Source organism: Rattus norvegicus, chromosome 2, assembly GCF_036323735.1.
Source record: "Rattus norvegicus strain BN/NHsdMcwi chromosome 2, GRCr8, whole genome shotgun sequence".
Lineage (NCBI taxonomy): Eukaryota > Metazoa > Chordata > Mammalia > Rodentia > Muridae > Rattus > Rattus norvegicus.
In genome coordinates, this window is record NC_086020.1 from 28,060,776 (window position 1) to 28,081,022 (window position 20,247).

At 47.4% G+C, this 20,247-nt stretch overlaps 1 protein-coding gene across 9 annotated transcripts in view; it reads right to left on the minus strand.

Moving 5' to 3' along the window:
* Positions 1 to 20,247, minus strand: part of Pde8b (phosphodiesterase 8B) — a 234,210-nt gene that overhangs the window by 50,935 nt on the left and 163,028 nt on the right. For 5 of the 9 annotated variants that reach the window (XM_063281702.1, XM_008760670.4, XM_017590816.3 and 2 more), the window contains 4 exons: positions 16,889 to 16,967; positions 13,146 to 13,286; positions 11,569 to 11,657; positions 9,946 to 10,006 (listed from right to left, as the gene is read on the minus strand). In XM_063281702.1, coding sequence (XP_063137772.1) covers positions 9,946 to 10,006; positions 11,569 to 11,657; positions 13,146 to 13,286; positions 16,889 to 16,967 — 370 coding nt within the window. The remainder of the gene's footprint in view (positions 1 to 9,945; positions 10,007 to 11,568; positions 11,658 to 13,145; positions 13,287 to 16,888; positions 16,968 to 20,247) is intronic. The other 4 variants (XM_063281701.1, XM_017590817.3, XM_039102163.2 and 1 more) reach the window with 2 other exon arrangements.

Here is a 20,247-nt window from a genome sequence, read left to right on the forward strand (position 1 = left end):
TTACTTTCTTCTCCTGGTTCAGAAGGAGTTAATGAACTTTGAGCCTCTAGCAGATCAGAAAAGATCAAAGAGGCAGAGTCATCAAGTCTTTACCTAATCCCCTGCTGCAAAACAACAGGTGTTAATCACCAGAAGCCAGAGGTTTCTCCCCTTAGAATAGCAGAGTTAAGAAAGGTAAACATTACAGAGAGTAAGCAACTTTTTTTCCTTGCAAAACTAAGTTCTGCCCTGAAAACCTCCTATACTACCCACTGCCACTGCCTTCCAGATAGAACTGGTGCTGGACTGGTTACCAGCAAAGTTCCTTACAAAGTCTACCCTAGTCTCACTGGAGCTAACAATCACCGTAGCCAGTTCAGCAACAAGAATGATGGGTGGGCCATTAAGGCCCTGCTAAACTGCCCCACTCTTGTGCCTCACCCAAACTCTGCTACTCAAACAGAAAACTCTCCTGGCTGGTGAATGAATTCCCAAGAGTCAGAGGGCGAAGCCATAGCCAGAAAGTGTGCTGTGGAACTGAGCTCGTGAGTTCAATCCTAAGAACCTGGCTTGTGCAACAGGATTTACACGAAGTGCGTGTGCCTCTGTTCTCCAGTCAGTCAGGAAGAATGCAGGTATTCATCGGAATACTGGCTTGGGTTCACACCTGCAGCTCAGCACCTGCTATGGTGCTATTCCTAGGGCTCCTCCCTGCAGGCCACGCCATCCCTACACAGCAAAGTTTTGAGACATTTTGAGGCGTTAACCCTCAACTGCAAATGGCATTTCTGTCAGTGTTGGACCATTTATATACAGCCGTGATCCCAGACACTCTATCACCTAGTGACATCTGTGACCCCTCTCAGTTTGTGCACATACATGCTATGCCATTTGCAAAATGACAAAATCAGCCAACGGTGTAGCTCTCAGATGGGTCATTTTATTAAGTGCCACATGACTATGTACAAAGAACTCTGTGCTTCTGCAGATAATGGGGGCAAACAGTTTGTCACATAGAGCCCATCAGTGATAGGCAGAGAAATAAGATTTGGAGTTTCAGCCCTGTAGCCCCACTGACAAATGATTTATTAAAGATAATTTGAAAAAGAAAACCAATAGTTTTAATGTCCCAAAGGGTGATGGGTGAATTTGTCAAATTTAAATTAAACAGCAAACTAAATAAATCCCATCCGTGCCGTTTTCTCCCCTGCAATCTATCACAACTATGAAACATTAATGGTGAAAAGAAATGAAAAACCCAAACACCTGTCGGCTGAACCAGGCTGGGAGGAAGATGAGGGATGACTTGGTCTTGCATCTGTGATGTCAGGGCAGGCACGGGAGGAAGAGACTGCTGGGGGCTAGACCCAAAGGGAAGAGCGAGCAGTTTCTTTTCTTCACAGGGGCCAGAGGCACAACTGGGGCTGCACATAGGGTTTCCCATGCTGGCCTGCTGTAAGGCTAAATGACAGGTCCAGAAACCCAGGCTGGGTTCATCTCACAGACCTGTGGGATGACACGGGGCTCCTGGCTCCCAGAAACTGCTCTTGGGAAGCTTGCAACATTGTTTTTTCCTGAATGTAACATTTTCCGCATGGTTATTTTTCCTGCTAAGGTCCAAGGGGGAGGTATAAAAAAAGGTGACACCACGGTCCCAGTCCTTGGCATTTCCTCAATGCCTACTCCCTTCTGTAAGAAGAAGAAACTAGTCATCTTTCAGCTGCATCACTATGGCCAGTCTGTCAAACGACACCCATTTCCCCCTCCCCCACTACCTCCTGCAGGAAATGCTCCTGGATCAAATAACCTGGTCACACCTGATCAAACCCTGCCAAGGTTGTTCTTAGCCTTGAGTCTCACCCAGGCAGTATAATGGAATCCCTTGGGGGAAATCTCAGGAACTGTTTTGCCCAGACTGCTCCAAGACACCATCCCTCAGAGCCCCTGGGAGACAGGTACTGTTATCTTGTTCTTGTTCTCAATTCTCTAGGTAATTGCAAAATGCAGCCAAGGCCAAGAGTCACGTTAGGGACATGCTGGTCACACACTGCTGCCTTAGTCTGCCCTGGCACCTCCCAATGTTCTATAAGTGAGCCCATAAAGCCCTCTCAACAGTTCTCATGGTCCCCCACATCCACTAGCAGCTGGAATGTTAGGTCCACCCCAGTTTCTCTTCTTGGTGCCTTAGGTCTGGTCCACGGCAGGAAAAGTGCCTCAGGTGTCATGTAGGGTATAAGCAACAGAGCACCAAAGTGGTCTTACTTCTACTCCCAAATCTCTCAAGTACTCATGGCACGCCTCAGGGGCCACAGTCAGCTGTTGTTGACTAACAAATAATAAGAAAAAGTACCACAGAGCCCACTCCTTCTATGGTGTTTCTGGGTTTAGGGACATGCTGGTCACAGTGAAGATATGTAGTTTCCTTCTGTGTCATGCCATGCCCAGAATCCCACCTCCCCTAATTAACCTCAGGCAATCAGAATGTGAGGCTGACGTGAGATTTCCCCAGTGCAGCCAAGGAAATGAAAGGAACAGCACTCTAAATTCACTTTCCCGGGACCAACACCAGGAGAGAGCATTCTTCACAAAAGTTTGCTTTTAAACATTGTATCGAAATGAGTCCACGTCAGGGAAGGGCCAGAAGCCTGTATAACCATCAGTATTGAATGTGCACTTACTGTGGTTGGAACAAAAGACACTTTATGCACAAAAGCAGGCAGCACCTTAGTAGGGGTTTCAGGTGTGCATTACCTACGCGATGCTGAAGTATGATGGGAATGTGCTGTGGTTCAAAGGCTGACTGTCTCCCACAACCTCATTTGTGCAAACTCTCGGTCCTCAACAGATGATAGTGTTTTGGAAGGGGTGGGGAGCCTCCCTGGAGGAAGTGAGTCATTGGAGGTGGGCAGGGCATGTAGACGCCCACCATACTTCTTGTCTCTTCTTCCTGTTCTGCCACAGTGTGAGAGGCTAGCTTCACAGTCCTACCACAATGCCTTTCCTTCCAGAGGGACTGTATCTTTTCAAACTGTGAGCCAAAAGAAAAAAAAAGGTCCCTCCTCCCCTGCTTCTTGTCAGGTATCTATCTAGTCACAGCAAGGAAAAAGGAACTCATTACAGACTGGATTCTGAAATGCTACAGTTAGCAATGACGGTGTCCAACATGTGGCACTACATGCCACAATGTACCTGGAGTGAGCTTGTTCTGAGGCTCTAGTTATCCCTTAGAACAGAGGTTCTCAAGCTTCCTAATACTGCAAGCCGCTAATACAGTTCCTCATATTGTGGTGACTCCCAGCCATAAAATTATTTGTGTTGCTCCTTCGTAGTTGTATCTCTGCTCCTCTTATGAATCATAATGTAAATATATTTGAGATAGGTTTTTGCCAAAGGGGTGGTGACCCACAGGTTAAGATCCACTGCCTTAGAGAGCCCTGAGAAAAATGAGTTTGATAACTCCCTCCCTTGGGCTTCCACAGCTCCACAGTGCTTGACAGCAAGCTTCTTTTATGCATACGCACAGAACCAGGGCTCCATCCACACAGTGATGAACTTTAGTCCCAGCATCCAGAGATGATTGTGTGACTGTGAAACCCCATAAGCAGGGCATGGAGAAGAAGCTGGCAAAGTGGCTTAGCTGAGCCCCCAAGGACACCCACTCTTAGTCAGCGAGGGCTCTGGCCGTGCCTGGCCATGCTTTCTTCTCTTGATGAGGTTACTTTGTGTTGTCTGTAGGGGATGACCCTTCCCACAAAGACACATTCCAACTGCACTTCAAACCTGCCTCTGGGTCAACACCACTTCATGATGTCATCCCAGGAAGGCCCCAGCCAGGCACGGAAGTCCTTTGCAGCCATGCTTCTGACCACTTTGGTGCTTTGTTGCTTAGACCCTACATGACACCTGGATGTGTTTTTTGGCTGCTCCAAACCTCAGTTCCCTCATCTGTCAGAAATGGTAACAGCATCCTCACATAACTGTGATGAAGATGACGGGAGAACTCAGGAGAGCCAAGCTCTGCCAGAGTATAGGCTGCAAAGGGTTGGGGTAGGTAGGCACAAGCTTTCCCAAATGCTTCGTTAACAGACTCAGTGAGTCTAGTCCCAGAGGAGAGGGGACACAGGGACCCGTCACCTGCCATGACAAGGTAGATAGGCAGGGGTAGCCCTCTGTGTATCAGTTGCTTCCTGGTTGTCCTGGAGATTAATAAAGCCTTCACTTGTGGGAACCAGACACTTGGAGGAGGAGGATAGTGACCTGCAGGAAAATGCCTGCCCATTGGCTTACCACAACATGCAGGTGTCCGTGTCTATGTCTATTATAATTTTACTGGTGGGAAGTGGAAGGCCATAAACTCTGGCCAAAGGCTGACTTTAAAAGAATAAAAAAAACAACAACAACAACAACTGTAAAACATCCTTGGCGTTTATTGGCACCTGGTCTGCAGTGGCCTTTCACCACAATGACAGATCTGAGCTATGTCGTTATAAATTCCCAGACCCTGATTTAAAAGATGCAAGTAATGAGCCACTTCTAAATACTGTGACATTTAAAACACTCCTTTTGTAAATTCTACTGTAAACTGTAGCAACTGACTCTTACAAAATGCTTCAGTTGTCGTTGTTGTTGTTGTGTTGTTGACTTTCCTGGCCTACAATGTGACCAGGCACCAGTGTAACTGATGAGTCGAGCTTCAGTTTGAATGTTAGAAGGTATTTTCATTTACATTAAGAAGTGACTCAACACATCTAAATCTTAGCAGATCCTTACTGTGAAGTGGATGCACTCGTGACAGGTTGACCACTAGCTGCTGCTTTGCAAGAGGACAAGATTCCATATGTTATATTTTAAAAAACAAATAAGGAGTCAAAACTCTCAGATTTTCCTGTCTCAGCCACTGCTTTGAAAAGCCAGCGTGGGTCCTTACCTTGGGGGTCAGTTGGTCTTTCTGTCTCTGTCCCCCACTTTCCTCGCCCCTCCCCTTCTGCAAATGCCTATATTTACATCTGTATTAAAATAGTTTCTTAATAAAGGACCAACTTTGCTTCTTAAAATATCAGGTCAAGGGAATGAGTAGAAATGTATAATGGTTCAAATGACACACATCACATTAAAATAAAAAGGACAGCCCTTGAAATTTAAATGAAATTTCAGAGCAAAGACCTCCATCACCAAACATCATAGTCCCTCCACTTGAACTCTTATAGTCTCTCCCACACCCAACCTGTCTCACCGTCCTTAAATCGCTCCATCTTTTCCCCATGCTCAGCCTCTATTCATTACCAAGGCTCACTTCAAGGGAGTCTCCCTGCTGGACATGGTGCCCCTGTGGAAGGCCATGCAGGGATTCCCACAGAGGCAGGAAAATCCTGTTTCCAGCTTAGACTCACAGTGCCTTCTCTTCCCCTCATCTTCCACCACTGTCTAAGTGATTTGTAAACATCTAGTGCTGTGACACAGAGGACACAAAGAAAGAGCAGAGAGGGCAAAGGAGCCTCATTATTGTTGCTCACTGGGGAGGGCTGAGCTTCCTGGACAGGCTACTATTACCTGGGCAGTGACTGCAGTCAGTGTAGGTCCCCAGGGGTCTTCAGTTTACCCTCCCTTCATCTGGCAAAGCACTATCAACTTTCTGAGCCTCATGAAGCCTGTCATAACCAGCTTTATCAGGCACCACCACCACCACTACCACCACCACCATCACTAACACCAGACTACAAATGTTTCTCTTTCTCTGAGCCAAGACCTTCCTAACAGGCAACCCTACCAGGAGCTACCACAATACCACCAGTGATCCTTCTGTGTCCCCCTTCCCTGCCAGAAGTTCTGTGCCTTATACCCTCAGCACCAGTGGCCTAGCAGGGACTCCATTCAGTTCTCAGGGGTTGCCTGTTCAAACAAAATGTGGTTTTCCAATACTAAAGGGCTTTCCTTAAATAGCTTCATTTAAATATTTATGAAAGCTAAATGAAAAAATGTGGATAGTTTTGTTGATTTAGTGGCTTTTCCAAGTGTATCAACAGATATTTCAGGATACCTGCTGTAAGTCACATTCTAAAACATTTAGAAAACACATTCTAAAAGGAGCGACCATTCTCAGAGACCACTAAAGTTATACTTTCAGTCACCTCTTTCTTCAACTGTTACGAGTCACATTTGGATGTGCTCCTTGAAGAATAAGCTGATATTGTTTGTAATGCCACGTGAGACATGATGCTTTTATATATGTGTAAACTCAACATGGACTCTGTTGGGCAGGACCAGTGATCAGTTAGTCATCAGCCAGGACTAGTTGCTGCCCCTGAGTCTTGAAGTCACTGACGTTGGCCAGTAGATTTCACACAAGACAAGGTGCTGGTGCCCATCCTGAGTGACATTCTGACTTCACAATTCTAACACCCCCCCCAAAATAATGTGTACCTTAAAGTAAGGTTTCATCATGGCCAGTTTGGCCATATTAGCTCTCATTTTTGTCCCTGCTGTTCTCAAGGAAGCCAGGTCCTCAATGTGTTGTTGATACTGTAATATTCAAGAGTCAGTGCCCAGGCTGGTGTCAAGCTATAGTAGACAGGGTGAGGCTTCCCAGGTAGCCTAGCTCATTGAGTTCAATAGCTGTTCCCTATTTAGAGGTCAGACGAATAGAAACGAGCTCTTCTATGAAGAACCCCCACCTTCTACCTCTGTGAAGCACCATGTGACATTGGGCATCTGCCTTCTACCCTCTAATAGCTGCCATCTTGGATAGTTGGTTAACCAGAATATTTTGTCTGAGCCTGGTTTCTTCGTTCTCCTCACAAATACCCACCGTGCAAAGGGGAGGCTCTTTCCAGAGAGTTATGCTCTCTGACTCTTTAAGAAGATCACTTCCTTTGGGACATGGGCACCTCCCCAAGGGCTTCTCCATATCCCTGTGTGTCACACCTCCACAAGAAGACTGGGAAAACTGCACGCTGGCTCCAAATGTGCTCTTCCCCTTGGACTTAAAGCACATTGGCTTTGGAAATCGCCATGATCACCATATTGTCATAGGAAGAGGAAGTGAGCACTCAGGCATGAAGGAATAGCAGTGAAGAGGCCCCTCTGCTTTCAATAGGCTTCTTGCCTTAAGGCAGACTCCAGGCCAGTTCAGAGAGAGAGAGAGATGGCATGGTGATGCTGTCTTCTGCAACCCTTTCTCTATTCAAGTGTGACTGGGCCAGGGCTGCGCAGTGCTGGATTCCTGTGGTTCTACACATGGTTTCTGATTCAGAGCCAGAGCTTATGAGGGGGCAGATGGATCAAGGGGTCTAGGACTGTACATGCTTAATGTGGCAGCAGAAGGAGACCAACAGGGATGTCACAAAGATAAAGAATGTCCAAAGTCTATGTGACTGGGTAAGTCTGGGAAACCTAGGCTGTGGTTGGCCTAAGCAAGTGCGAAAGGCAGGAAAGAAAACTGCCTTTTACTATCAAGGTCAGCAAATATCTCCCGTAGAGAGTAAGACAGTAAATGCTGGAGGCTTGTAGCCCAGACTCCTCTGTGTAGTTGCTGTAACAGACGCTTTCCCCAGTCTCCTCAGGCCTGGGTTTTGATGCCCACACAGCTTCAGTTTTCACTCCCTCTGGGTTCTCTTTTGTTTAATCTGTTTAACCATCTGTGGCCCGTGGCTTCTGGGTGCCCATACTGAGCCAGATGTATGGTAGAGCTCTGGGTTCAGTATGTGTGGAGGGAGTAGGTGTGGGCAGCAGGCGCACTTTGGCATCTCGCTCAGAGCTTACAGATGAGAAGGAATCTTTGCTGATGACACACACGACCAGAAATGAACTGTCTGGCACAGAGCTCCATTCCCTGTTCAAACGCAAGCCCAACGGGTTGATTCTGACGTCAGGAGCTGGACCCCAGGAGCAGAACCTCAAAGCAAATGCCCGCAGACAGGCTGCTCTGCTCCAAGAGCCCTCCCCAGCCCTAAGCCATCTCCATGGCTTCAGCCTTCTTTGGGGGAAAAAGAAAAGTACTGTAGCCAGCCAGAGGGACAAGATGGTTCATTATTGGAAAAATCTAAGAGTCTCTTAGGCCTGTGCAGCACCATTAGGTGACATCAATGGCTCAGGGGATCCAAGCTCTGTGTTTTCACTCTTCTCAGAACAGCAACTGATTCATGGTAGCAAAGGGGTTTCTATTTAGAGATGCAGAGGAGAGGCAGCCTCCATGTCCTGGCATCCTATGCTAACGGCCTGCCTGCTCCCCGTGGGCAGCAGGCAGGGTTCAGAGGAGGCCAGGACTGAGACACTCTACTTCCTGAAAACTAACAACCCCAGGCCTACTATGTGCTAGCAGCTGGGCATATAGAGGCTGTGACACTGCTGGAGGGCAGAGGGCAATTTAGCACACAGGCAGCTATGACAATGGGTGAGGGGATAAAGCCAGAAAGGGGCCTAGATTCTTGGGCTAAGTCATGAAGGACCAGTGGGAGTTGGGGCTGTAGAGGTACAGGGACTGAAAATAGGGGCACTGGAGGTTGTTTCACTAGAGGAGAAAGACTGGAATGAGGGGGAGTGAGGAGAAGAGGGAACTGCCTAGCTTACAGCTCCATCCCTGGCTAAAATGCACAGCCGTGAGCTGATGTGGGTGTTACATGGGGCCTGGCCAGGAGCCACTACCATGGCTTCTGTGGGAAAAGGACCTGCTGGATTTTAGACCTAAGTTGTTTCTGCTTAATTTCTGGCATGAGAAGGGACGAAGCTAAGTCATCCTGTCCTCTCTCTTGTGGATCCACATCCTGAAAATGGTGGCCCGCACTGCTTGATGTAGTAGATGATGAAGAGATGACAAGGGACACCAGGGTTCCATTTCCTCTCCCTCTGCCTGCCTCACCATTCCTCCTGACATGGAGGTCTCAGTGAGACTGCTTGATGAGGTTTAGTCCCTATGACTAGCTACTCTCTTTCTTTCCAAGGTCTCCAAGATCTTGCCTCTCTGTGTGTGTTATAGTAGATCCTCCCCTGGCCCTAGGTTAGGGTCTCAGTGGTGAAGAAAGCATTTTGGGTTGGACTCAATCTTATGAGCAAGGACATGGCCACAGAAACTTTTGACATTCGACAGGCTCCATGACTCTTACTCAACCCAGCCCCTCTGGCCCTTTGAATCTCTGTCTAGGAGGACCCTGGAGGCTTCGATCTTGCTGCTTGTTTCGCTCCTCATCTGGCCACACCCCATGCCCCACCTCATATGTCCACTGTGTAAAAAAAGAATGGGTTTTTGCCTTTGAAATTCTTAAAAGACTCTGTCCCTTCTTTGAAAGCCAAAGGTCATACTTAACATATTAAAAGTAACCTGTTCATAGTCATATTTATTTCTTACTTCATACTCCACGAATTATATGGTATGATATGGAAGCTACATGAGCAAATGGTAAAAATATAAATTACTATAAAAATATTTTAAAAAGTACCTGAAACATTACCGTGACATTATATAACTACCTCAAAACATTCCTAAATCTACCAACTTGACAAAATCTGCTACTTCAGAAGACAGCATTCAAAAGAAAGCATGCTCTCCGAGATGTAATGTAAGGGGGAAAATAAATTACAGTGCTAATTTGGAATGGTTCTTAATTTGGCTACTAGCTGGAGGAGTGACTGCTTACATGGATATATACTTTTCTTTCGTTTAAGAAATTAAGATGGGAATGGGATCCAACCCCCTCCTTCTTTTGGTTTTGAGGAAGCCTTATAGTCCCATAAAATATATTAGCCTGGAGAGAACCATGAGGCATATAGTATAACCAGAACGCACACCCCTATAACATAGTAAGACAGGCTTGTGGAGAACTGAAAGCCAAACCAAACCCAAGCCCAACCAGTTGCCAGAGGTTTCCCCACACACCTTCTTGGTCGGCAACTGCAAGAAAACATGGAGAAAGACAAGCAGAGAAGGACGCATGGACAAGCCGGGGAAGCAGCAGAGGACACTGAATACTGTACCTGCTTGCTACTGTCAGTGGTACAGCACAGCTTCTTGAGGGAGACAAAGTGCCTAATTTTCCTAATAACACAAATAGTCAGTGATTAGTGAGTTGGGCAGGAGAAGATGCAACAGGTCAGTACACGGACAAGACAAGTCTCCTGGACGCTGAGCTCCAGGTCCTTCCTCACACAAATCTGATCACAAGACCTCATAGCCCTGCGGAAGCCTGGCCCTCCCTGCAACCCTGGCTGCTGTGGTCACACCACCCTCACGGGCCTGTCATTTCTCAGCTGCCTCCTGAAGTTCGATTCCTGGATGTTTTCAGGGGAGACTGACGTGGCAACCACTGGGAAGCTGGCTTCAACTCTACTGACACAAATACGTCATTGCTTACACGAGAAGCAAAGGGCGCACTCGGACGGTGACGAGGTTTCATTGGTTGCTGTTTTTCTCCTTAAGCATCCTATGTTGAGCACTGTGGCTCACCATAAGGATGGTATTTCTTGTTTTTGTTGTTGTTTGGTCTTGCTCACGAGGAAAATGGCGGGGGAAGACACACAGCCCTGTGCAAGCAAGCTCAAGGTGGCTCCTCTCCTGAGGGTAGAGCTCTGACTTACACTATGGAAGCCTGGATACCTAGAAGCCTCTGGGGCACCCCTTTCTCTCCAATCTCTGTCTCTTTCTTCTCCCTAGTTCATTTTACCCTGGAGGATTCTCTGAAGAGAACATGGGAAAATACTGATGGATCTTATAATATGAACATCACCCAGGCGAGAAAGAGTAAAATGTCCCTATTTTTAATCCGAATTGCCTCTGAAAGCTCGCTGCCTACAATTAGGGGGGAAATAACACAAAATCATGTCTGGATAAAAGAGCTTCTTTCCCTCATCTGTCAAATCAGGAAATTTTATTCTGATGGAAACTACAAGGCAGTAGCATGTCTCTGCTGCTTCAGTTACCCACTGATTCTAGTCAAACGCACAGAAAAGGACTCAGCTCCCCCTTTCTAAGAGTGACCATGAGGTACCCGCCTTCTTCCTGTGGCTCTCTAAAGGCCACTGTTGGGATCCCTGACCTGAGGCAGTGCCTGTCGTCGGGGACGGCAGGCAGCTTCTCCCTATGGTGGACACCCTTGTTCGGGAGCCCATCAGAACCTGCACTCTCAGAGGCCACTCAGATGTATCCCTTCCAGGGTCAATCCACCAGGCAGCACTGACCTGTGTGCTGGCTGCAAGACTCACAGTGAGGTATAGTTAGGGGGTCCCATATAGCTGGTGCTTTGAGCCTTCCCTTAGAATGTAACTGAGAGAAGGAAAGGAAGTCATACGCTTTATTTCTCATGCTCCGCCCCTAGGTTTCTCTGGTCAGGTGCCATGGGCTCCTGTTCAGACACTTTCCATGGTGGGGCTGGTGCCTCTGGGACTCTCGGAGAACTTGTATAAGCTTACAGTCAAGAAGGCCATCCCCTGTGGCCTGAGGGCAGAGCCTAGTAGTACTGGCTGGAGTTCACTAGCCATAGAAGGCAAACCCTACTGTGTGTGCTGTTCTAAGGCTTAGAGTGGTATTTAGTGTACCAGACAATGCCCATGGGGGCCTGAGTTCTTATCTGCAGCAGAAAGAGTGGAAGAGTTTGCTCTCACCCTCCTTGGCCAATCACTGGGGTGATCTTCACGTGCTGTTGGATGCTGTCCCCGGATTTCCGTCTGGCATAGTAAACCCCCTGCCACTCCTACATGGACAAAGAGAGCCTTTGAGATCCTTCAGTTGAGAGCGCAGCTGCTCCCACAGTGGGTCTCTGCAGGTTAGTGAGAACTCCCCACAGACTTTCGTTACATGTCACGAAACTGCTACACAGTCATACCCACTACAACGCTATCACGATCGCATGTGTAAATGTAAGAGCATCAGGCCAGCATGTCCACTACCAAGCTGACTGCCAGGGGTGAGTTCTAAGACAGCTGGCCACCCACCAGCTGGCGTTGCCACCACACCAGAGTCCGAGAGCTGGCCTCAAAATCCTCACACCAACCAGTGGACCTGATACTCTCATTCTCAACTTACAGACGGGTAGATGAAGGTTCAGCGAGTCCAATAACCTTACACCCAGGGAAACAGAGGACCTGTTTATAGCTGTGTAGTTCGTCAATCCTTCCTGAAGTACTTGAGCTTTCAAACTCTAGGAGTCCTCTGCCCACCACATCTCTGGGGCCACTGTGATCCCTCATTGTTTCCATATACGATATCAAAGGAGAGTAAGAGTCCTGCTGCCTCGGACCATGGGAAGTGGATAGAAATAAAGAGGCAGGAAGCCTCAGGGTGGGGAGTTTTCTCTACTGTTTCTGGAAGGGAGTGGATAACTGAAACTGAGGTCCCTGCAGCCATGTCCTACCTCTTTTCTATCTGACATGGCTAAAGAGGGTTTCCTTTGAGGGTGCCACATATGCCTGGGTTATTTTGGGGGAAAAATGAGTAGTTTATGTAGTATTCGTGTTTCATGTTCAAGTCTACTAGCTCTGGTTTGAGAAGTAAGTTGGACATTCTGATAATCCAGATTCATGCTATCTCTGCTAGTGCTACTCTCGCCGATGAACACGACATTTAACTGCTACACAGCAGAGAAGAAAGAAGGAAGCAAAGCCTTAGGAGCTTTCGGGAGAAGCAAGAGGTTGCCCAGCTCTGAGAGAGGAGAGTGGCTGCCCAGGAGATCCCACTCTTGCCTCCAGTGTGCCTTCATCTCCTTCAGAAGAAGCAGAAAGTGTGGGTGTGGGGCCAGGAGGGGCTGTGGAAGAAGAGTTGCCCCAGTATCGAACATCGAATACAGAGAACAGAAGGAAGGCATGTAACTGAATAAACAGAGCCTACTGTGCCATGTGGATAGTAGATCTTTCTAGCCCCTCCTCTCAAACGCCAATAAACCAAAAAAATAGCACAAAACAGCTATCTGGGGAAGAACCCTGCTCAGAGATCAATGTTACAGCAAGGATAGGATGGGGTATATTCATGCAAAGGACCATGTGGCCTTCCACAAAACAATTCGCTCCTGTGGCATCCCGTTGGCGGCAAAAATTAAACCTTTTTTTTTCTTTTTGCAAAAACTAAGTTCTTTAACTGAATTACGGTATTACTGGAGAGGTTAATCTTGAGGATCAAAGACTGAAGCATCAGGGAGGGGGAGCACTCAGGGAGGAGTGTGGGTGGGTTTCGTGGCTCCACCCACCTTTCCCTTCTTGATGCACGTGTTGATGGTGTCCAGGAGGTCTGCCCGGTTCTTGTCACTCTTAGGTAGGTCAGCGAGTTCCTTCCCCAGGAGCTCCCCTTTGTGGTAGCCCATCATCCTCTCAAAGGCAGGGTTGACATACTGTGAGCAGGAGGGGTTACAGATCAGTGCGCCCTACTGGGAGGCTGTGCGGATACAGGTATACAGAGCATAAGGTTCCCATGACAACACGCTCTAATGCAGGTGCCGTGCTCTCTTCCTTCCTCATCCGGCAGGAGTGGTAGCCTCACACTGCAGTTTATATGTGACATCCTGGTCCTCTGGGAGAATGCAAGGAAGCCTCGGGACAAAGGAGCAGGAAGCCCTTGGCTAATAGCTCCAGCATCTGGTAGACCTCAATTACTGTCTGTCATCCCACAGAATAAGGGAACCCTTGCAGGAAAAAATTAATAGGAAGAGGGCTGGGGTTGTGGCTTGGTGTCCACAGTGCTTCTCCTGCACATGTTAGGTCATGAGCTGGTTCCCAGCACCCCTAAACAACAAACAACCAAGCATATATTCATCGACACGTTGCAGATTTGTTAGTGGCGCCGTGCAAGGCAGCTATCTGAAGCTATGAGTCTTTCCGTTTCCCATCTATTAATCAATGCTACGGTTGGGAGCACTCTGACCAAGTATGAATAGCAAATGCAGTTAGCCTAGAGGCTGGGGTGCACCCTTGAAGTGCTGGCTGCAGGGTGGACAAAGACTGAGAATGCCCACGGTGCACTCGGAGGTCAGCAGACTCAGAACGTTCTTTGCAAACTTCTGCAGGGTCTTCTGGGATTTAGAGCTACTGCCTTATCTGGCCCCAGGCTCCAGTCCTCCCCCAGTTTCTTTTTAAAGATCACAGTCCTCACACGAGTAGCTGTAGCCGAGAGAATAAGTGGCGGCAGATGTGAGCACACTGCACCTGGGTCAACAGTTTCTTTGGGCAAAGTTCCCATCCATCTGCTGTCTCAGAAACACTCTCGCTAGCCGTTCCCACTATCCCCTTGGCTGGGGTAATCCATCAGGAAGTGGGCAATGCAGGGACACTGGGGGTGGGGGTGAAGGGGTGGGAGGATGATATTCCCTTGGGAGCAAAGCTTCTATGAACACATCCGCCCTAGGAGCTAAATCATGTGGAGGAATCTCTGACTATCAGGCACTGTGGGAATGGCTGAAGAGGAGGGGGTCCTGACACCATCATCATGATCCCCAGATCCCTCACAGCCCAGCTCTTCCGTGGGCCAGGCATTGCTTGCTCTCTATCCTGGCCCAGGCTTTCCCCCACATTCTCTGTCTACTGAGAGAGCCTTTCTCACTTCTTCCCCACCAGTTGCAACGTGTCTCCTCCTCCAGGGAGCCTTCTCTGACCTCTGCTCAGTCTGTGTTGGTACCATTCCTAAGGGCTCCCATGGACTTCTGTGAAGGGAATTCTAATGAATACACAGAAAGCAAAATGTGTCTTTCTCTCTCGTAGGACACCGAAATTCTCAGGCGCAGTTGTGTTTTGGATACCCACGATTCCAGCGAACACCCAGGGAGTCCATGGCCACCTTAAAGTGTTTAGCCCCGTCCTCATCTGTTAACTGTCTCCTTCACTGTCAAATGTGTGGGCTCCGCTCTCCCATTCTGGAAATCTGAGTTATAGTTATGACTCTTTTCTACATTGAGGATCCTAGAACACCAGAATCCAGAGGTGTAACAGATATGACTGGAGTCAGTGTGCCAAACCCAAACCCTTTAGAACCACTGGCAGACGACTCCACTTCTCTGTACCGGGTATTTTCTGTCTGCAACAACACTGCCTGGCACCCAGGGTAACTGAGACCAATGAGAATAGAACGCTAACCACTGCACCATCCCATGGGAAGCACATGCAAGTGTTATCAGAGCACATGCAAATAGATGGTGCAGAGGGCTGGAGGCACAGAGGCAGCAGAGACAGGTAGGCTGACACATAAGATGCTGTCCCTATAGCTTATCATGTATACTGTCTGTTCAAGTGCCCCATGATGGAGTATCGATGGAACCAATTGCATGTGTGAAATATCCTGTCCTTGATGTGTCCCCCTGAAATCCAGACGAGAGTCCTCAGAGTGTTCCCTGCACAAAGCATCCTCAGCCTCACTTCCCCTGCCTTCCTCTCCCTGGCACAACATACTCCAGCATTCAGGTTTCCCTTTCAGCATAGCGACTCCCCCTCTGTGGCCACCAACAGCCCTCACATTCATTTCTTTCTGTTCATGGGAGTGATTGGTGTGTGTGTGTGTGTGTGTGTGTGTGTGTGTGTGTGTGTGTGTGTGTGTGGTATTGATGTCATGTAACACATTACTACATCACTTGTCCTAGAGATTCAGGTTTGCTAACCACAAAGTGTGGCCATGGGGCGAAGGACTGGGTTCTTGTATGATGTGGGGAAGGCACGAGAGGGCGGGGCTGCTTCTCATCAGTTCTGCATCACAACCCAGCTTCCCACCGTGAGGTAGGTAGATGAAAAGCCAACGGCCTCGGGAGCAGAACTGAAGGGCTGCATCTGCACACGAGTGTGGGACTTGTGCCCAGCTTTCTGGGTGGTTTATGATGTGGAGCAGTGGGCAGGAAGGACACACATGGCCAGCAATGAACAGAAGCTTTCAGTTCCACTTCGAGAGTCAGTCAAGCATCATCTAAGATATAGCCCCCCAATGAAGTCTCGCAGGAAAGCTCCGGGGTCACGAATGTGGGGAAGTATTTTGATTTCAGTGCTCTTGGCTGGGCCTTTCCTTGTGTAAGTTCCTCATTGTGTTAAGTCTTGTATCCTCATCTACTTGCCCTTTGAGACTATTGAACTAAGCCGAGACAACCCAATGAAAAGCTCGTGATAGGAACAAGGTGTGGTAAACCCATGATACTCTTGATATGGGATAGAATCAGTGGATATCTGAGTGCACACAGAAGACGGCAGAGGGTTCAAAAGGAGGCTGATGCCACAGGGGGCCATGGTGTGCTGGTCATTGTGTGTCCTGCTCCACTGATAACAGCAGATGCCCCTCAAGGCTCCTGCACACCAACTGCAGTCAGGCCATTGCCATTCTGGGGACCAGGTACATTTCTAAGTACTCTGTGAGGCAGTTGAAAGATTCTCTAGGTATGCATTTCTTAGAAAGATGGCATTATATTAGAATACCTGCTTTATATTAGAACACCAGCTGCAAGCTAACATCCCATAGCTGCCTACGAGTTTGCTCAACAATTCTGTATAAATACTGTTTTTACAGACAGCCTAAATTCTCTCCCACCTCTACCTAAGAAGTAACAAAATCCTGATCTGAATTAATAAGTTTAACCTATGGGGGCTGGAGAGACAGTGGTGAAGAGCTCTTCCAAAGCTCTTCTAAAGGATTGGGGTTCATTTCCCAGCACCTATATTGTGTGGCTCATAACTGCCTATAACCATAACTCTAAGGGTATCGCACACCCTCTCCTAGACTCTGTAGGCACCCACACACATGTGTACACGCATACAGTTTAAAAAGGATAAATCACAGAACAACGTTCATTCTCTTGAATAACTAATCCTTAACTTTACCAGTCATCTTCTCATATACCAATTTTCCTCTCCTCAAGAAAATGCGCAAATGTGAGAAAATCATGGGAAAGTATTTGAGATGAAGAGGTGGGAAGAACGTGAAAGGCTCTTTGTCAGTGTTAATGATGCGAAGGGCTTCTTCCCATACCTGAATCACGTGGTCATCACTTGTTATTTCTATGGCTTCGTGACAGTGGTCTAACGCTGTAAACACTGAGTTACAGGCCCTGAAAGATACACAAGACTAGCGTTAGTTTTATGCAAGCATTGTTGGAACTTGGTTAATTCAGCAACATAGACAGAGCCCTGCGCCACTGACAGTGTGAACTCGTTATTGCTATGAGCTGACTTTTGAACCCCCTTGTTTTGATATTTTAGTCCAATGTGCAGTGTAGTAGTATGGCCACGGTCACGGAGAAGACCACGTTCCCATCCACTAGGAGAACCCAATGTGGCTCAAACCGACCATGAGATATTCTGGCCTTTTGCAACACGCAGAGAAACATTTGTTTTCCCTTTCTTAGGTTTGCAATGTCGCTTTGCCTACAGCCACACCCACTGGCATGAAGACAGACAGGAGTGGCAGGTACCTCCCCCATTGTCCAGCTCTTTGCACCTGTGTAACTTTCCATATAGTTAGCTCCTCTCTTGCTGACCTCCTCTGTGCACCTGAGAAATCTGAATAGAGTCCAATTGTGGTTTCGATTTAAACTAACTTCCCAATAGAAAGCAACTCCAAATACCTTAAGTTCTGACCTATCCAACACGGCAACTGTGTGACTGGAACCTGCTATTGAAAGAATCCCAGGGCAGGCTTTCTTACACAGTGCAAAGAGAGAAATAAAAAGAAAGGAAAGTGGATGGATATTTCTTCATGGGCAGATTCTTCAAGGTTTTTTTTTTTCCCCACCTAAGAGGCATTGCAATTTGCTGGCATTTTGTCCTATTTGTTAGGAGAGCAGCAGAGCACTGGGTGAAGTCGGACTGTATTTTCCTAGCTGTGGGATCCCACACCACTTCTGGCCTTTGCTTATCCTTGTTTGCCCATTGGGGAATGATTATAAGAATGTGTGTTTCATGGGGGGTTGTAATGACCAGAGCCATGGATGGCATATGCAGGCATTTGTCAAAGTACTTGGGACCACAGGTGGAAGAATCCAGGCTGTGGTAGATGATAGCACTTGTAAGGTCCTAGAGTCACAGTACCTTATTCTCTAAGGCTTGAGAAAGCCTTCAGTGAAAGGAAAAACTCAACACGAGCTGTCTGCTTCCTCGAGTCCGTCTCAGTGACGGCAAGGTGGGGAGGTGCAGGCGGGGAGGACCTTGGCACACTGAAGGAGGATGCCTGTTCCTATGACTGCAGACTACAGCTATCTGCATACAGCTAAGTAAAAAAGCATCTGTGTTCTGCTCAGAGAACCCGGCTAGCTTGATGCCACTGACAGCCCCAAGCCCTTTGGGCCATTTCTTCATCCAATTGCCCCACCCAACTAATTTGTTCTGTACACTGTCTAGCCACCGTCATTGTTTGTAAACATGTTCTATCAAGTCAGCAAGACATTACAAAGGATGCCCCCTGAGAGGCAAGCAACATCCAGGTTTGTCAAAAGCGCTTCCCAGACACCTGGTCTAGTCTGCGCTCAGCTCTGCGGGAAGGCAGTTCAGGTGCTAACTACCTTTCAGAAGTGAGGGTGGAGACATGAATTCCACACAGGCTGATTTGTCAACTTTGAGAACTAGGTAATTAAGTTCGGCTAAGCACATTCTGTCAAACTCCTCTCTGGTGAATGTTTTTCTATAAGGTACCTGTACATCTCAACTAAACGTGCAAGCTGGTGTTTCAGACATAATCACTTTGTCTGCACGTAAGGCGGTTCAGAAATAAGTCCCAGAGCTATAGAACATCATGCTCACGGTTATCCACAAAATCTAAACTCTTCAGAGAGAACAAATCTCCTACCCACTGACATGAAGGAACATTGGTAGGGGCAGGAATGACACAGTCCTGTCCCATGCGTGACCAGCAGTGATGTTTATTTTGGGGTTGATGACTCTATTTAAATAAACTTGCAGCAAGATGGGGCAATCAATTTGAGTCATATTCCTAGAACCAGGGAACCTAATCATGTGTATTAATTATTCATACTTCTCAGGCAGAAAAACACTGTGGCCTTATTAATGTTTGTTCTTGGGAACTATGACCTACATCTCAGATGTCCTTATTTTTTAATCCTTAAGATCAGAGGTTAAAAAACTGGGAGGAAAAAGGAAATGGAAGAGAGAGAAAGATAATGGGCGAATGACCATGCATTCTGTGCTCCTGCTAAAGGGTTTCTAAGGCTCATAAGGAAGAGATGTCCATGGTGGGGTCCAGACAAAGTCCATAAACAGCACAGTGTCCCAGTGGGTGCAAAGTGCATAATGCAAACGCAGGGTGCCTGACTGTGCTTTGGAACCAGAGTGGTAGGTAGTCAGGATCACAAAAGGAATACTCCTGGTTCTCAATGTCTTCTTGTCAATTGACATTGCGATCAACATGTGCTGTTCTGTATATCTTAGAAAGGTACTTCATCTAGGTTCTACCAAAACAGAACACACACACACACACACACACACACACACACACACACACACGTGCACATGCAAACCTCACACACATGCACACACCTCATGCACATACATGCACACACCTCATGCACATACATGCACACACCTGTACTCACATGCACACACACCTCATGTACATATACACACATTCACACACACCTTATGCACATAAAAGCACACACACACACACACACACACACACACACCTCATGCACATACTCAGACAGGCACATACGCACAGACACACATCACTATAAACAAGGCAAAGCAGTGGTTTTTAGGAAGATTCTGGATACATCCACATCTACTCAGAGGCTCAGAATCAGCCAGGAAGACCAAAGAACAGGCAAGGGGACTCATGGGATTGCTACTTGATGGACGTCATGGGTGGTGGCAAGGATGAGAAGGGATTTATTCATCTCATAAAGTATAGATGGTAGTCGCCATTCACAAAGCCCTGGACTGAAGTGTCCACCTTTAACATTGCCAGCATCCCACAGTACAGACTGTGTCCTTGAAGAATGACAGCCATGCTACATATTTAGCTGCAGCTGGGGGCGGAATGGTAGGAAAGTATTACATAATTAGACTATAATTATTCTGGCATTGTATAATAAAGAGCTCACTTCCCAGTCTTTAACAAATGGCACAGTTGCTTATCTGCCTTGGGGCGCAGGTAGATGCTCTATATGTCCTTGAACACCCTAAGGAACTGGAACAAAGCCATTGTCTGAATCATTCTCCTCTGGATCATGGGTCCACATTTTGTAGGCCCAGAGAGATTCAAATAATATGCATGAATCCCCAAGCCCCAAAAGGGGGGTGAACTCAAGAAGGCTGAGGGAAGGGCTGAAAAGCAACATATCAGCAGGCAAAGAAGCAAAGAGTATCCATGTGTGA